This window comes from Dipodomys merriami, unplaced genomic scaffold (genome assembly GCF_024711535.1).
Source record: "Dipodomys merriami isolate MVZ:Mamm:240054 unplaced genomic scaffold, mDipMer1.0.p SCAF_15, whole genome shotgun sequence".
Classification (NCBI taxonomy): domain Eukaryota; kingdom Metazoa; phylum Chordata; class Mammalia; order Rodentia; family Heteromyidae; genus Dipodomys; species Dipodomys merriami.
The window spans coordinates 9,870,583-9,888,069 of NW_027202826.1; the positions used below are offsets into that span (position 1 = coordinate 9,870,583).

A 17,487-nucleotide genomic window follows, 5' to 3' on the forward strand; every position below is an offset into this window, starting at 1 on the left:
CTGAGGCTTGAACTCGTGGCCTGGGCATTACCCCTGGGCTTTTTGCTCAAGGCTGGCACTCTGACACTTGAGCCATGAATCCCACAGACTTCCCTGCTTGGGCTGGCTTGGAACCATGATCCTTGGATCTCAACCTCCTGAGTTGCTAGGCCAAGTGTGAGCAACTGATACCAGGCCCCTTGCATGTTTACTTTTTAAACTGAAAAAAAGAGAACTTAATTTAAAAGAAAAAGAAAATACAATGGTACTTGTTCTACTCTAAAGCAGTGTTTTGCTATTGTTGTTTTTGAGGATTAGAGGTATAAGCCACCAGTGCCCAGCAACTTCATTCTCCTTAAAGGTAGTTTTTCCTTTAAAATAAGAACAGAGCCTTCCAAGTTGTGTCTTTATTAGGATGGAAAAAGCAGAAAGTTCTGCAATTTAAGTTCTTGCCTTTTGTAATGAAGGAAGGTAATGAATTCCCACAGAAGTACAATTCACAAAAAGTAAAATCCATTTCATTTATTACCACTTAACTGAATGCTTTTTTCTAATTTGAAAGCAATGCCACCTACCATGCCTGGCTTTTCTATTTAATTGGAATGGTTTATTCAACAGTAATTCTAAGTAAATTAGTAACAGGAGTGTCATATTTTCCACCTATCTAGCAATGTCCTAGATAGGCTGGAGGGGAGAGGATCAGGTTGAAAAGGGACCCTTTCTTATTGACATGCAGTTGTTATTCTGTTTCTCCCCTATTCTTTCTCATTTCATCCCTTTCTACCCAGCACCAGTGCTGGGGATTGAGCTCAGGGCCTTGCACAAGCTAGTCAAGAGCTCTACCTCTGAGCTATACCCAGGCTGGCCTTACACTCATGATCTTCCTGTCAGCCTCCTGGCTGGAATTATAGGTGTGCCCCACACTTCTTCTATCATTATATGAAGAGATGGACTTATTATCATCATCATCATAATCTTTGTCATTATCATCAAATGAAGGACATCATGCATTTATTTAGCTTTTGCAATGCTAGATCAAAGTCAGAGCCTCTCACATGTCAGACAAGTGGTCTACCACTGAGCTGTACCCTCAGGTTGTTATAAGTTAAAATGCAAATTTAATGTGCCTTAGTGGTAAAATGCTTGCCTAGCATGTATGAAGCCCTGGGTTTGAAAAGTGGGAAGTGGTACTGTGGCTCAGGTGGTAGAGTGCTAGCCTTGAGCAAAAGAAGCTTGGGGACAGTGCCCAGTCCCTGCGTTCAAGCCCCAGGACTGGCAAAAAAAAACGAAAAACAAAAAACAAATTTAATGAAAAAAATTAATGAAATTTAATTTCATGAAGAAATAAAGGCAGAGTTTTGTGTTCCTCCTCTCATCACTTCTGTCCTGTTAGGATTAATTCAGATCCTTCTCTGTCTCTGCTCCTTTGGCTCAGGCAGACCATATGGTAATGGCCCATTTTCTCGCTTCCCGTCCTGCAGCACTTCTGTTCAGATCTTTTCCGAATCTCATCTGCTCTTTTGGCACCACAGGGCAAACTGCATTCTCTTGAATTAGGTAAGCTGAAATGTAACTTCAGGGAAGCCAGTAATGGCAAAAGAAGCTTTCTGTATCAGTTTACTAAGGCAATCTTAACATTGTCTCAGGGACTATGTGACGTTTTTCCTTAAATAAATAAGCAACATGGAAGTGGAAAGGAATTATTTTAGGTTTGAAGTAGCTTTCACAATTGTTATTTATCCTAGGTGAGGTGGCACAGGTCAGTAATTAGCAACTTGGGAGGCTGAGATCAGGAAGATTGTGGTTCAAAGCCAGCCCAGGCAAAAAAAAAGAAAATCCTTGAGATCCCACTCTCAGCTTAGACAGCTGGGTGAGATGGTTCCTGCCAATCATCCTAGCTATGTGGAAAACCTATCTCAGGAGGATGGTGGTTCAGGCCAGCTCAGGCAAAAAAATGTTTGTGAGATACCATTTCAAATGAAGAAGCTGGGCACTGTGGAGTGTGCTGATCACCCTAGGGATGGCGAGAAGTATAAAAGAGAATGGTTACAATCCAGGCATGGGCCTGGGAAAAAAGTAAGACTCAAAGTATCAGTATCTCAAAGTAACCAGTATTAAAAAAGGATTAGAGGCCAGGCTTGGTGGTTCAGTGCTTGCCTAATAAGCATAAATGCTGAGTTCAAAACCCAGTACCAACAAAAGAGTTATTTACATGATGTAGCTATACATCTGTATGTGACATCATTTTCCTTTTTCAAATGATTTGTATTTGTGAAAAAAGGGAAAGCTATTCAAGAACTGGTATTAAACTAAATGATTATCTATTTGGAAAAAAAAAGATAAAATCAGAGATTGATCTCCTTCACAGGACAAACATGAGTCTCCAAATGGACTAAAGATCTACATATGTCCTAGCCTGGGAGTGTGGGAAGGTAACCTGAGCCCTTCCACTTTCAATGTGGAGATATCCCAGATAATGGACTAAAGATCTACATATGTCCTAGCCTGGGAGTGTGGGAAGGTAACCTGAGCCCCTCCACTTTCAATGTGGAGATATCCCAGATAATGCTGCTCAGCCACCTGGTGAAGGGAAAGTGGACAGGCTAGATGGGGTTGTCCTATGGGCTCAGTACCCTGTAGACCACACCATCAGTGTGGGTATCTGGGGGAAAATTTCACACATGAAACTTCCTATTCCTAAGAGGTCTCTCCCCGTTTCCCTCTCTCCTCAGTCCCTAATCTAACCATGAATCCAGGAATTTGCCTTCTCTGGACAAATGAAGTTCAGAAGACTAAATGACCATGCGGGGTGGAAGTTGACAGTACTGGGTGACAGACTCTCACTTTCCCATAAATATCACAATGAACTCGCCTTTGTACAACTAATGTGTGTTAATTATGATAGTAATGACAACAATGACGGTAATGATGATGGTAATAGCAGACTTTTGGTCTGTAACACCACGTTACCATAAAAGTATTCTGAGAGGACAGATAAAACAGACATAAAATGCAGACATAAAATGCAGAACCAAAAAGTTGAGAAAAGGAGTAATAACAGATTTTGCCTATGTGAGCTGGTTAGAATTCTCACATGCCAGCTACAACTAGCTGGATACATTTCTTCTCTATCCTCCAAAATTCAAAGTTTCAATTTCTTAGTAGACTGAGAAATGATAAACTGCCTTCTATGAAAATTATCAGACAAGACTAAAAACTAGGATGAAGAATGAACCAAATAGTTTGTAAGGACTGAACAATGGATAGGCATTATCTTTCATATATACTATGTGAAGCAACAATGAAAACTTAACTGGGTAACTTAATAAGCTCTTTTAGAAATACACCTAGGGTTGGGGAAATAGTTCAGTAGTAGAGCACTTGCCCAGCTTGAGCAAAGCTCTGGGTTCAATCCTCAGCACCACAGAGGAGAAAATAGATAAAAATAAAAAATGAAAAGTATGCCTCTATAGTAATGTTAAATAGCATTTCTCTTTCTAAACAGATGGCCTTCAATAATCCATGCATCTTACCAGGATCCACAAATTTGTAAGGCCTAAATTGTGACTGGAGGGTTGTTGCAATATATTTCATTATTTTATGAGCTAAAATCAAGAGAAATGAGGTTTACATTAAGTGTACATCTTAAAAGGAAGCACTCTTACGTCAGACATAGCATTTCTATGGTCCCTTTTAAAATAATTACCCATTATGCTAGCAAATGAATCTCTGGCATTTTGGCAACAGGCTCACATTATTTAAAAAATAAAATAAACAGCTCACTCCATTGAAAAATCATGAGTTTGCATTCAAGTTTCTGTAAGCCAGAACAACCACATGGAAGATTTTCTGCCTCTCTGTGCTTTGAAGTGATTAGGATGGTAAGAGTGAGTCAGTCTCTTAGAAGCAATTTATTCTAAAAATGGAATAAAATGCTACTGTAGTTTTTGCTCTGGTTAAAATGACTGTGCTAATAAAAAACCAGGGGGATGGGATATAATTAATAGTTCTATGATGTGTGTTACCATGTTTGATAGGAAGGCTGTGTGATATTAATTCCTTACTTCAGATCTGTTCCTAAGCTGCTCATCAGGATAAGTGATAATTTTCATCTTAGACAGGTGAACTCTGCCAGTCCTTTTGCCCCTTTGGCATTCCAAGTAATTATTTTCTGTCTGCTTCAGAATCACAAGTACATCCCCGCGCTGCAAGGTACAATACCACTTGCTGAAGCAATTATTATTAATAAAATATTATTACTTCTCTACTTTTTAATCTTGGGAGCCTAAAGCATTTAATAATGTGTCATAGCAGTATCAGAGGGCAGCAATCTTTTCCGTTTTCTTTTTTGGTAGCATTCCACCTTACCTTACAGGAGAGCTCTGTGGGCTTTTGTGAGTCAATGTCTTCATTGGAGAGTCCATGAGGCACAGACAGCTTAAAATGTAAACCAGGAAGAAAATTACTCATAGTCACCCAAACTTCTGGCAAACTGCTTATCATTTGGAGATTGCACATTAGTACCTAAAGTAGAACTTCTCTCTGATCAGGATCAAAAACTCCACACCCTGGATCAAGTGGGGTCTGCTATTTCCCACAAAGGATGCATATGGCTTCAAGTTTCCTCTAACAATCACAGCTAGGTGAAGTCCCCGGGGACTAAAGGATCAGTTCTTAGCAGCTGACCTCACAGCCTGTCAGGGCATTTTTATTTATTTATTTATTTATTTATTTTTTGGTCAGTCATAGGGCTTAAACTCTGGGACTGAGTGCTGTCCTTAAGCTCTTCAACTCAAGGCTAGCGCTCTACCACTTGAGCCACAGCACCACTTCAGGTTTTCTGGTGGTTAATTGGAGATAAGAGTCTCAAGGGCTGTATGCCTAGGCTGGCTTTGAAACACAGTCCTCAGATCTCAGTCTCCTGAGTAGCTAGAAGCTACTATATATATCTAGCTATATGTGTGAGCCACTGGTGCCCAGCTCAAGGTGGCATGTTTTTAATTCAGGGTTCACAAAAGGCTGTCAGGATTAGAGCTCTCCCTACACTGGCTACCATGTGCCTTGAGCCTTATCCCTACAGTCTCCCTCACACCCAGTGTCTCAAATCCACTTTAAGGCCTGCAGCAACTGCCATGGTTTTTATTCGTGCACACTCTAATGAGGGGGCTCTGGTTCCATGTTTTGGTGAATTTTGGTTGGTGACTGGAGGTCAGAGGATCTGTACAATATACAAGGTGTATGGAGGAAAAGTAGTCATTCAAGTTCACTTCCAATGTGGAAAGAAGACTTCTAAGGCTCTTGGATCATCCAGGAGCCAATGTTGTTTAGTATTACACAACATTGTAAGGCTGGGGTATATAATATTACTTTTGGGTGTTTCCATAGAGTCCCAGGACTTCCAATATACTCAGATTTCTGGCAAGAAATTCAATGGCATGGGGGAAAGAATGAAGAACTGATTTAAGGAGTTCTTTCATAATGAGATTTGTCATACTAAACCCACTATCTTTTGAATGTATTAATTCTTTGCGTTCTTACATGTTTTACTGACATAATGTCAGTTATGTAAGAGCCCTAAGTGAAACTAGGCTAGTGGTTCATATCTTAAATCCTAGCTCTCAGGAGACTGAGATCTGAGTGAGAATTGTGGTTGTAAGCCATCCTGGGCAGACAAAATCAAGAGACTCATATTCAATTAACCAGCATAAAACCAGAAGTGTTGGCATGGTTCAAGTGGTAGAGCTCCAGCCATGAAGACAGTGTGAGGCCTGGAGTCCAAGCCCCAGTACTGTTACCGCCCCCCCCTCGCCCCCCACCCCACACACCCTATTTCTCACCTCATCCCTCAATAGGGGCTCTTAGTATAGAATGGTCAAAGGTAGTAGAGACTTTACAACTAGTAACACTGGGTTTGTAGCATAGCATAACAGTGGGGAACACGGGCTCAGTTGGCCTGTGTTCAAATCTTGGTTCAACTTGGCTTCATCTCTCAATCTTATTTCCCTCATTTGTGCAACTAGAATAATAATAGCACCTAACTCATAAGATTAACATATAAAGTGTTTTGAACAGTGTCTGACTCATAATTAGTATTCAATACATGCCAATTACTATTGATGCTTGTATTTATTTATCAAGGAATCTATTCCAAAAGACACCATTGGGTTTTGGTAATTAAAGTTTCATCAGTTTATACTTGATCTTAGTCAAAAGGCAGTAAGTCTCACTAGTTTAAATAAATATGAATATATTTATTTATTTATTCTTGTCTGTCTATTCTCTTCTCAAAAGAGAAAATCTTTAGGGGTTGGGGATTTAGCTCAATAGAAGAGCACTTGCCTGGGAAGTGCAAGGCCCTGAGTTCAGTCCTCAGCTCTAAAAAAACCCTAAAACCTTGAACGGCTTAAAGTAAAAACAATTTCTAGATCAATGGTGGAAATGTAGAACAATATAAAATTATTAATTGCTATTCTACTCAACTAGCTGCAGTATCATTCAATTGCTTTAAAATAAGTTCAGCCAATCCTGCTGTCCTTATTATTTTATTTTTCTTCAGATTTTTTTCTTTTTCTTTTTTTTTTTTTTTTTATTGGTCATGGGGCTTGAACTCTGGGCCTAGGCGCTGTCCCTCAGCTCTTCAGCTCAAGGCTAAGAGCTCTACTACTAGAGCCACAGCGCCACTTCCAGTTTTTTCTCTGCTTATGTGGTGCTGAGGAATTGAACCCAGGGCCTCATGCATGTAAGGCAAGCCCTCTACCACTGAGCCACCTTCCCAGCCCTTTCTTCAGATTTTATCAGGTGAACCTGACCAAAGTAGAGAGCCTGCCTATCAACTCTGTTTTTTTTCTTTTGTTGGTCGTGGGGCCTGAACTCTGGGCCTGGCGCTGTCCCTCAGCTCTTCAGCTCAAGGCTAGCGCTCTACCACTTGAGCCACAGAGCCACTTCCTTAACTCTGTTTTTTGTTTTTTTGGGGGGAAATGGAGGCAAAAGTTGTTTGATGAGGAAAATATTAAAGAAAACAGAATTAATATTTTGACTATTGCTAGGCATGGCAGCCCACACTTAAAATCTTAGCTTTTGGGAGGCAGGAGACAGGAAGATTGTGTGTTTGAAGCCAGCCAGGGCTACAAATTGAGTTCAAAGCTAGTCTGGACTACAAGTCAGGCCCTGTATCAAAACCAAGCCAAAACAAACCAGAAAATCCATAACAAAATAAAAACAAAAAAATCCTAACACAAACAAAAAACAAAACACTCAATAATCTTAATTACTGATAAAAATTAGTTTTAACTGGTAGCTATTAAGTGGACTATGATAATTAGGTTTACAAAGTAGAAAAAAAATTCATAGATGTCTGCTTATCCTAGTAATAACTTTTTATTTCCTTTTCTATTGTCTGGTTGCCTGTTTCCTCCTTCCCTGTGTGTGTCTGATAATGAAACCTGCGTTAAAGACCCTCCTTTAGGGGCTGGGATGTAGCTCAGTGGCAAAGTGCTTGTCTAGTAAGTATAACAGCCTGGGTTCAATCCCCAGTTTCAAAAAATAAACAAATAAACAACAAAAAACACACCCTGCTTTAAAGTTCTATTATAGCCAATTTATCTAAAGCACTCAGAGTCAAGGGACAATTCCACATTTGTTTCAATAGCTTTTCCTGAGAAATAATGGACATAGTGCATATTCTGGAGCAAATCTTTAAATTGTAAACATCTTAAAGGCTTAATTTACCATGTATTTCTTGTAGAGAGGGTGTCCTGGTTTGGGGCGAGGGGGTAGCACCGGATCCTGGCTTTTGAAGACTTGACTCTTGGCTTTTGAGAGTCCAGATGCCAAGTGACTTTGTTTTCTCTGAAGATCCATTTCAGAGGATGATCGGCTAAAAGGCAGTTTTTTATTTGATGTTTTGGTGGCAGAAAGTTTGGGGGGAGGTGGTCTCTCGGGGGCTCCTTTGGAAGGAGGCCGTCGAGTTGGAATGGCTTTTCCGTTTGCAGGTCTGAAAAGCAAGGCATCACCATGAGTTAGTGTTTTGATTGGCATTAGGTTCTGTTTTGTCCTTTTATTTTTTTTCTTTTCTAAACACACACATATAGCTTCTCTGCTAGTGGAATACAGTATGCTGAAACCTGCAGGGCATGCTATTTTTGAGCTAATGACTGTTGCATTAAACATTATATTATTAGAGGAAATGGCAGCTTCCTCTTATTTTGCACTAGAGATTCATTAGCTCAAGACAAACAAGCGTTTACTATCACGAGCTCTCTAAGGCCCTCACTGCTCTTAAACACTCCATGACTGTTGCAGGAAACTAAGCACTCTCTACCAAGCCTCAGATGAACAGCTTATAATAAGCTCACAGGTGCACGTGCTAGAGTCTTTTGTGTAATTAGAAAAGGAACATCAAACTCCCCTAATGTTCCTGTTATAGGAGTTACTATTAAAACCTCAATTTAGATGAACATAAAACCAGTTCTGAAAATGAGACAGGTTAGTGATTCCTTCATCCTAGAGTAGAAAAAAAATTCACTGTGGCAAAGTGTTATGATAGCAACATGGCCTTTTGTTCCAGCGGCCCTGGAACTCAGCACCTAGTCACCTGGACATCCCAGAGCCTGTGGCCTTTTAGGAATTCCAAATACCAGGTCTGTCCCACTTAGCTGAGTATGTCTGTATTCCAGAAGTGGAGTTGTTTTTGGGTTGGGAAGGTAGTCTTGTTCATGTATTTGAGGATAAGTAAAAATACTTGTTCTGCAAGGCAGAAAAAGGGGTTGAGGGGGTTTAGCTCAGGGAAGAGCACCCTCCTGGTGAGCGCAAGGCCCTGAGTTCAGTCCTCACCTCTGGAAAAAAAAAGGGGGGGAGGGAGGGATTAAGACTCTGAGCTGTTTTTCTTTTTCTTTTTGGTGCGGGTACTGGGGCTTGAACTGAGCCTAGGTGTTATTAGACTTATTGTTCAAGGTTGGCCCTCTATCACTTGAGCCACACCTCTACTTCTGGCTTTTTGGTAGTGAACTGGAGATAAGACTCTCACAGACTTTCCTGCTTGGGTTGGCTTTGAACTGCAATCCTCATATGTCACCATCCTGAGAAGCTAGGACTATCAGCATGAATAACTAGTTATTACCTGGCTGAGCCATTAATTTTTCTCTAACATTCCCCATAGTTTATTTACCTTGGTGGCAACCTTGGGGGTCCTCGCATCAAACCTCCTGAATCACTGGCGTGGTCAGATTCCTACAAGTATAAAAGAATGTTTTTTTCACTCAGAGTTAATTCTGGACAGCTTTCTAGCTGGGTTTGTGAGAGGAAGTATAGATGAGTTACAGAAAATAGCTGAAAAGACTTTTCAGATAAGCTATTAATTTATTACTCACTCCTACTCAATTGTCTGTCCTAATATAGGTTAAAAAAAAAAAACTGCTAGAGAAAGAAACCAATGTGTGTTGGCCTGATACCTGGTGATTCATGAGCTATGAAAGAGTGATGTGTAAATCACATTAGGTTAACTCAATAACGATTCAAGCAGGCACTGCAAACAAATATTTGGTATTTATCCATCCTAGTATACACAGGAAACACTCTGTTCCTGAGTTTAAACACATGCTAAGTGAAGTGGTTATTAGTTTGTTTTGCTTTGAACCTGCAGATCTTTATCTCCTTCTGAGATGGTTTCAACGTTTTGCAGTAGAGTTTGAACTAAAGCAGGTGGGGAATATAAAAGGGACATTAAGGAGTGTTGTGAGAGGATGCCATGGAGGGAGAAAGAGAGGTCCAAGTAAAAACCACCACCGCAGGCGGTGGAATGCGCTGAGAAGTGTTTTATAGGGAAGAGTGGAGAGATAGGAAAACTGAAGGACAGATAGAGTAAGAATGTTAGTTTTTGTTTGTTTATTTTGTTTTTGCCAGTCCTGGGGCTTGAACTCAGGGCTTGGGCACTGTCCTCGAGCATCGTTTGCTCAAGGGTAGCACTCTACCGCTTGCACCATAGCACCACTTCCGGCTTTTTCTGTTTATGTGGTAGTGAGGGATCAATCCCAGGGCTTCATGCATGCTAGGCAAGCACTCAACCACTAAGCCACACTCCCAGCCCCTAGAATGTTAAGTTTTTATCTATCTATCTATCTATCCAACTATCTATCTATCTATCTATCTATCTATCTATCTATCTATCTATCTATCTATCTACCTACCTATCTATCTATCTATCTATCTACTTTTCTATCTACCTAACCTACATACCTAGTGCCAGTAGTAGAGCTTGAACTCAGGGACTAGGCTTTGTTGTTTGGCTTTAGTGCCCGCTCAAAGCTAGCACTCTACCTCTTGAGGAGCAGCTTTTTGGTAGTAACTGGAAATAAGAATCTCAAGAGCTTTCCTACCCAGGCTGGCTTCAAACCTCCATCCTCAGTTTATAGCCTCAACAGCTAGGATCACAGGTGTACGCTACAGTGCCTGGCTTTTCCAGGAACTTTTGTGTGTGTGTGTGTCTCTGTGTGTGTGTGTGTGTGTGGTGGTTAATAATGGGGTTTGATCTCATGGCCTGGGTGCTGTCCCTGAACTCTTTTGCTCAAGGCTAGCACTCTACCACTTTCAGACTTCTCATGTTTTGAGTATTTTCAGGAGTATCTTTTGCTGTTGAGTTCTAGTTTAATTCCATTATGGTATGCAGGGAGTTATTTCAATTTTGTTGGCATTTTCTAAGATTGCTTCATGTTCTACAATAGTATTTATTTTGGAGAAGTTTTTGTTGGTTTTTGAGATTATATATCATGTAACTGCTGGGTGAAGTAATCTGTAGATGTCTGGTAAGTGCATTTGGTCTATGATGTCATTTAGTGCCGAAGTACCTCATACAAAAACTTGTGGCCTTCTCCCCCAATTCCTAAATTCCTAACAACTTCTTTTTATTCCAACTATCTTATATTTTTCAGTCAGAATTTAAAACTTTTCTAAAAGATTTTTTCCTTTCCTACTTAGACAGTAGCATGACACCTATGACAAAATTTCTCCAAGACCTCATGAGGGAAGGGGGTATCCTTGTAAAATTCAACTGCTACTTTTTTTTTTTTGTAAAGAGAGTTTAATCATATTTTGGGAAAATAGGAAAATTCAGATTATAAATGAGTTATAGCATACTTTTCTGATTTTAAATTCACTGAGCATTTATAACTTTTCCTTAAATACTAAATGATTAATTGTCAATAACTGTGCTCATTTAAACATGTTTCAATGTTTTAAATCCCATTTTTAAAAACAAATTATGCCTGCCTTTAAAATTTGGTTTCACTAATGAGCTCAGTTAATGTAGTGAGGTGAATCACTAGTCCATAAACCCTGCAATATTCCAGTATGTAATATGTGTCTTATAAATATGTTGCTACTTGTATTTTTTTCTGAAAATGCTGCTGGAATAAAATGAAAAATTTTTTCTTTTGGCCATATTTAAAATTACAACAAGCAAAACAAACCCTAGCAGCTAGGGAGAAACTTTTTATGTATTTAATTTTGGCAGTACTGAGATTTGAACACAGAACCTGGTACTTGTTTTGCTTGCTAGCTCATGGCTGGTGCTCTACCACTTGAACCTGCAGTCTGTTTTAGTTTAGTTTTTTTTTTTTCTTTCCTAGTTAATTGGAGATGAAATCTTTAGGAATTTTCTACCCGGGATGGCTTCAAATCTTAGCCTGATGAGCAGCAGGTATTTCAGGAGTGAACCACTGGCAGCTGGTGGTATTTTTTTTTTTTAAACTGTTTTTTCTTTTCTTCTTCTTCCCCTCTCCCCTCTCTCCCTCCCCCCCCTCCGCCTTGGGATTGAACCCAGGATGTTGCACTTGCTAAGCAAGCGCTTTGCCACTGAGCTATATCCCAGCCCAAGTGGCAGTATTTTTGTGGAGGATCTTTTTAATTTCTTGATTTTCTATGATGAGCAAATCTTAAATCAGAATTTCACCCACACTTCAGAGTTCTATGGCTGGTTCCTTGCGTGGGTTCTGCAGTGTCTCCCAACTCTCCTGCACAAGTTGGTGGTGTCGGTGAGGGATGCTTTGAGAGTCTGTGCACCCACGTTCTATGTACCACAACAGGAACACAGAACAGCTGCAGCAGCTCCTGATGTGCACCTGGAGTCCCTCATTGTTCAAGGCCTGGCAGCTGCAGCCATCCACCTGTAGATGGAAAGCTCCCCAACACTCGTGGAGGGAGTAATGGTACAGGGTTTCCAGCCCTCATCTATACTTTTAGTCTTTACGGTCTGGTCACAGGTCCTTCTACAGCCCCTTACCCACAGCTCTAGTCCTTACGGTCTGATCTAAAATGTATTTAGTGATTCTAATTCTCAAACAAGAGGACATGTGACTCCACTTCAAGATAATCAGTGTGATTGTAAACAAAGCGTTTCACCGGAGGTCTACTCGCTCTTGTTTTTTTCAGAGTCAGGTGTCTGTACTGGTGTGCATTTGTGAAAGCACAAGCTACTCTAACGTCCTGTGTAAGTAGAGCCAGGCAGGCTTTGCCTTGCGTCGGTCACATGAGGCACAAACACATGATGAATGGAGTACATGTCCACAGAATTTAGTTTAGTCTAGCTTCTTTTACTTGTTTTCCTAGAATGTAGGAGTTGCTTGTGGACTACTTAACATTACATTTAACAAAAGCCCTATAAAACTTTGTAGATTACTTACTGAATGTAAAAGCTCTTCTCCCTCTTCATTTATTTTTATTTTATTTTATTTTGTACCAGTGCTGGTGCTGGGACATAGGGCCTTAAAAATTTCACTCAAGGCTGGCTCTCTACCCCTTGAGGTATACCTTGATTTTTGGCTTTTTGGTAGTTGGGGATAAGAGACTCTCAGACTTTCCTCCCTGAAGTGGCTTTGATTTTGCAATGCTCACATCTCAGCTTCCTCAGGCACTAGGATTACAGGTGTGAGCCACCAGTTCCTGGCTTCTTTCTTCCTTTAATAATGCTCTCAGAGCAGAAGCCTGAAAGTTCAAGGAACTTTTCCTTCAGGGAAGTTTGGGATTTTCTCATTCAGCATACAGCAGAGTGCTGTTATCTACTTATGGACTTTCTTAGTCCAGTTTTCATAAAAATTTATTACCAAGTCCTTTGAAAATATAAATGATGATTCAATTTTAATTCATCCTACAGAAAAATCTCATTAACTTGATATTAGCTAATTTAATCTAATGTCTCCTTCAAAGAAATTTCTCTTCACTAGATGATTAGATGAGTTTGTATGTATGATAAGCACAGCTAACACACAGTATAAACTATTATGATGTTTGAACTGAAAACTTGGTCCAAAGATATTAAAAATGTTTTTCTCTTGAAACAACTTAAATATCATTTACCAAGCGGCATTTTTTTAAACATATGAAGGAATGGTATTAGAGTTGACATCATGGGGATGGCAATGTGGCTTAGTTGCCTAGCAGGCATGGAGCCCTGGGTTCCATTCCTCAGCACCACATACACAGAAAAAACCAGAAGTGGCTCAACTTCTGGTGACAGTCTTGGCAGTCCTGACAGTTTTAAGCACAGAGAGACTCTGGGACAGAATCCAGGCCCTGAGTTCAAGCCCTAAGACCAGCAAAATAAATAAATAAACTAAGTTGACATCAAGTAGGTGTGTGGATTTAATCTTAATCCTAAGAGATGTACAATAAAGCATTATCATCACTTGTGTGTGTGTGTGTGTGTGTGTGTGTGTGCGTGCATGCGCGCGCACGCACTGCTCCATTGGCTTAAATTAAAGGCCTGGGTGCTATCCCTGAACTTTTCTGCTCAAGGCTAGCATTTTACCACTTGAGTCACAGCTCTACTTCTGGCTTTTTTTAAAACTGAGGGTTGTGGTGGTAGTAGTTAATTGGAGTCTCATAGACTTTCCTACTTGGGCTAGCTTCGAACCCCAATACTCAGATTTCAGCCTCCTAAGAAGCTAGGATTACAGGCATGAGCCACCAGTGCCTGGCCTCATTTTTTAAAACTAATTTTTCCCCTTAAATTTCAGATTGAACCAAGTACACATGTAGTTTCCACCTGTAACCTTAGCTATTCAGGAGGCTGATAATTGAGGATCAGGGTTTGAATCCAATTCAGGCAGAAAAGTCTGTGAGACTCTTATCTCCAATTAACTACCAAAAAGCCAGAGTAGACCTGTGGCTCAAATGATAGAGTACTAGTCTTAAGCAAAAAAAGCTAAGGGATAGTGCCCAAGATCTTTTTTTTTTGGTCCAGTCGTGGGGCCTGAACTCTGGGCCTGGGTGCTGTCCCGCAGCTCTTGAGCCACAGCGCCACTTCCGGCTTTTTTCTTTTTGCTTATGTGGTGCTGAGGAATCGAACCCAGGGCCTCATGCATGCAAGACAAGCACTCTACCACTGAGCCGCCTTCCCAGCCCCAGTGCCCAAGATCTTAACTGAGTTCAAGCCCCAGTACTGGTCCAGAAGAAAAAATTGAGATTGAAAAATTCTTAGGGTAATTATCTTAAAAATCATATTACTATTTGGCTAGTTTCAATAAAAGGTGACAATCTGACTAAATCTACTTCAATAAATATAAAAAGTTTTATTTTCCTTGGTGTTTACTATAGTTTACACTCAGGGCCTTACCCTTGCTAGACAGGTGTAATACCATTTGAGCCACACTCCCAGGCCTCAAGATTTCTTTTTTAATAACTTCATTATTAGTACCTTTAAAATATGCCCTTATTTTCTGACAAAACATAATGACTTACTCTCACTTTTCTTTTCCTCTTTTTTTTTGGTAGTGGGGCTTGAACTCTGGGCCTGGGCACTGTCCCTCAGCTCTTCAGCTCAATGCAAGCACTCTACCTCTTGAGCCATAGAGCACTTCCGGTTTTCTAGTGGTTAATTGGAGATGTACATGAGGGCTAGCAATTTTTCTTTTTTTTGACACATATCTCACTATGTGGTCCAGGCTGGTCTGGAACTTGAGATTTTCCTACCTCAGCTTCCTACGTATTGAGATTACAGGCAAGGCCATCATGCCCAGTAGCAACTGGTTTCTAGTGTAAGTTTATTTTCCAAACTTCCTTTTTTAAATAATGTAGACATCAGCTGAATGTTTAAATTTAGTACATGGTTCTGTCTCCCACCTAATACGACCTGTAATGATAACTTACCGAATTTCTACTTCTGTCAGCATTACTGAGTTTTGCAGACACTGTACTGTATGTGTTTCCAATAGGCTTTTCAGCAGGGAGCGGAGGTGGAGTTTGTGGTTCCTCAAGTAAACCTGGAAAAAGTAGCAGCGATTCATTAGTAATGTCTCGTCTGGCATTTCAAAGTGAATGATGTAGTTTGGCTCTAAAGGAAAATGGTGGTCACACAGAACTCCTGGCAGAACAGATACTTAAGCAAATGCCAAAGAGCTCTCAAAAACTTCAGAAATCGGAGATATTAATCAACATCAGTTCATTTTATTGGATGATTTTGTGTGTGTGTGTGTGTGTGTGTGTGTGTGTGTGTGTGTGTGTGTGTGTCTGCACGCGCATGTGCGCATGCACCAGTCCTAGGGCTTGAACACAGCTTTTTTGCTCAAGCATCTACCACTTGAGCCACAGATCTACTTCAGGCCCTTTCGGTAGTTAATTGGAGGTAAGAGTCTCATGGACTTTTCTGCTACAGCTGGCTTCAAACCACAAAGCACAGATTTTATTCTCCTGTGTAACTAGGATTATAGTCATGAGCCACGGGCGTGGGCTACTGTATGTTTTATAGAGTGAAAATAATACTAAGTAATTAAATAGCATGTTAAGAGCCTTTTATGTACCAGATACTTAACTCAGGCACTTTATGTGTAACATTTCTCCAACCAAAATCTAGTCCTACTTTTGTCTATAGTCTACTAGCTAATAATAATCACATGTGGCAATTTATCCTTAAACCTCAATTAATTAAAATGAAAGAAAATTAAAATTTCAATCTATCATTTGCACCACCCACATTTCCTGTATGCAGCAGCACCTTGAATACAGAGGCTTCTTATGGCCAGCACAAATATGGGACATTATCATCTTCATAGAAAGTTCTAGACAGTGACATTCCAGACAATATCCTGCATACTTTATAATGAAGAAACTGTTAGTAATTGTCTATTTTTTTTCCTTCTTTAGAACCTGAAAGTCGGTGCTCATCCTAATACTAGGTTGTATACCTAACCCTTCCTGGTCCAAATTAGGTTTTCTAAATCATTAGTTTAGATTAATGAACATAATTAACCTCAATTAAACAAATGATACTTTTACATACAAACTGCATCCATTTCTCAGCAACAGTGTCCTTCAATCTTACTTTAATGGAAGAAAACAAAGATGAGTAGATATAATGAGGGTCAGATAATTGACACCAGGGAACAAGAACACCTGGCGAGGAGAGGCTGACTGTCAGCTGCTGAGAAGGACAAAGCTATCTCCTACACTGGTCGCTGGAGCACTGGAAGGAGGCAGATATACACAGCACTTCGTAAGTGAATGCTCTGCCTTCTCGTCACATGGAAAACCTAGAATAGGGGATGATTTATGTATGTCCTGTAATAGCCACTGACAGGAAACATTTCCTTTTTATTCTTTTTTATTCTTTTTTGGGTCCACTTGTGGGGCCTGAACTCTGGGCCTGGGCGCTGTCTCTCAGCTCTTCAGCTCAAGGCTAACACTCTACCACTTGAGCCACAGCACCACTTCCGGCTTTTTTCTTTTTGCTTATGTGGTGCTGGGGAATCGAACCCAGGGCCTCATGCATGCAAGGCAAGCGCTCTACCACTGAGCCACCTTCCCAGCCCCTCCTTTTTATTCTTTTATTCCTTGGGATCACCAATTGTTTTGGAAGATGGTATGTGTACCTTAAATAAATTAAATGGCCAAGATATAACCAAGCAGAAGCTAGGGAGAAAGAGAATTTCAAAAGGAAAACAAAAGTAGGAGTTCATGATGTAAGAGGCTCCAGTGTGTTTATGTGGGACAAATGACATTTCTCTTCCGACTACTTATGTAACATCTCCTGTAACAAGTAGAGAAATAGGATAAACAACAGAGAAATGAAGGAAAATATTGAAGATGAGCTTTTAAAGAAGCCAGTGGCTCAAATATACACCTCATACATTTTATTTTGTTTATTTTATTTTTTTTGGTCATGGGGCTTGAACTTTGGGCCTGGGTGCAGTCCCTCAGCTCTTCAGTTCAAGGCTAGCACTCTACCACTTGAGCCACAGTGCCACTTCCAGCTTTCTGGGTGGTTTACTGGAGGTAAGAGCTTCATGGATTTTCCTGATGGGCTGGTTTTGAACCATGATCCTCAAATCTCAGCCTCCTGAGTAGCTAGGATTATAGGCATGAGCCAGCAGCAGCAGGCATCTATTTTAAAGAAATAAATTCTTTCCACCCAGCAATACAAATTGAGAAATTAATGTACATTTCTGATCTTATACATTTATATAAATAAATATATACATATATAACAATAAAATAATAATTAATAATAAATGATATATAAAT

At 40.1% G+C, this 17,487-nt stretch overlaps 1 protein-coding gene across 6 annotated transcripts in view; it reads right to left on the bottom strand.

Annotated features, from left to right (window-relative positions):
* The window catches only part of Sh3d19 (SH3 domain containing 19), a 123,935-nt gene that overhangs the window by 18,611 nt on the left and 87,837 nt on the right, over positions 1-17,487 (bottom strand). For 5 of the 6 annotated variants that reach the window (XM_070022194.1, XM_070022198.1, XM_070022197.1 and 2 more), the window contains 5 exons: positions 15,118-15,230; positions 9,146-9,207; positions 7,708-7,972; positions 4,348-4,416; positions 4,044-4,184 (listed from right to left, as the gene is read on the bottom strand). In XM_070022194.1, coding sequence (XP_069878295.1) covers positions 4,044-4,184; positions 4,348-4,416; positions 7,708-7,972; positions 9,146-9,207; positions 15,118-15,230 — 650 coding nt within the window. The remainder of the gene's footprint in view (positions 1-4,043; positions 4,185-4,347; positions 4,417-7,707; positions 7,973-9,145; positions 9,208-15,117; positions 15,231-17,487) is intronic. The other variant, XM_070022195.1, reaches the window with a different exon arrangement.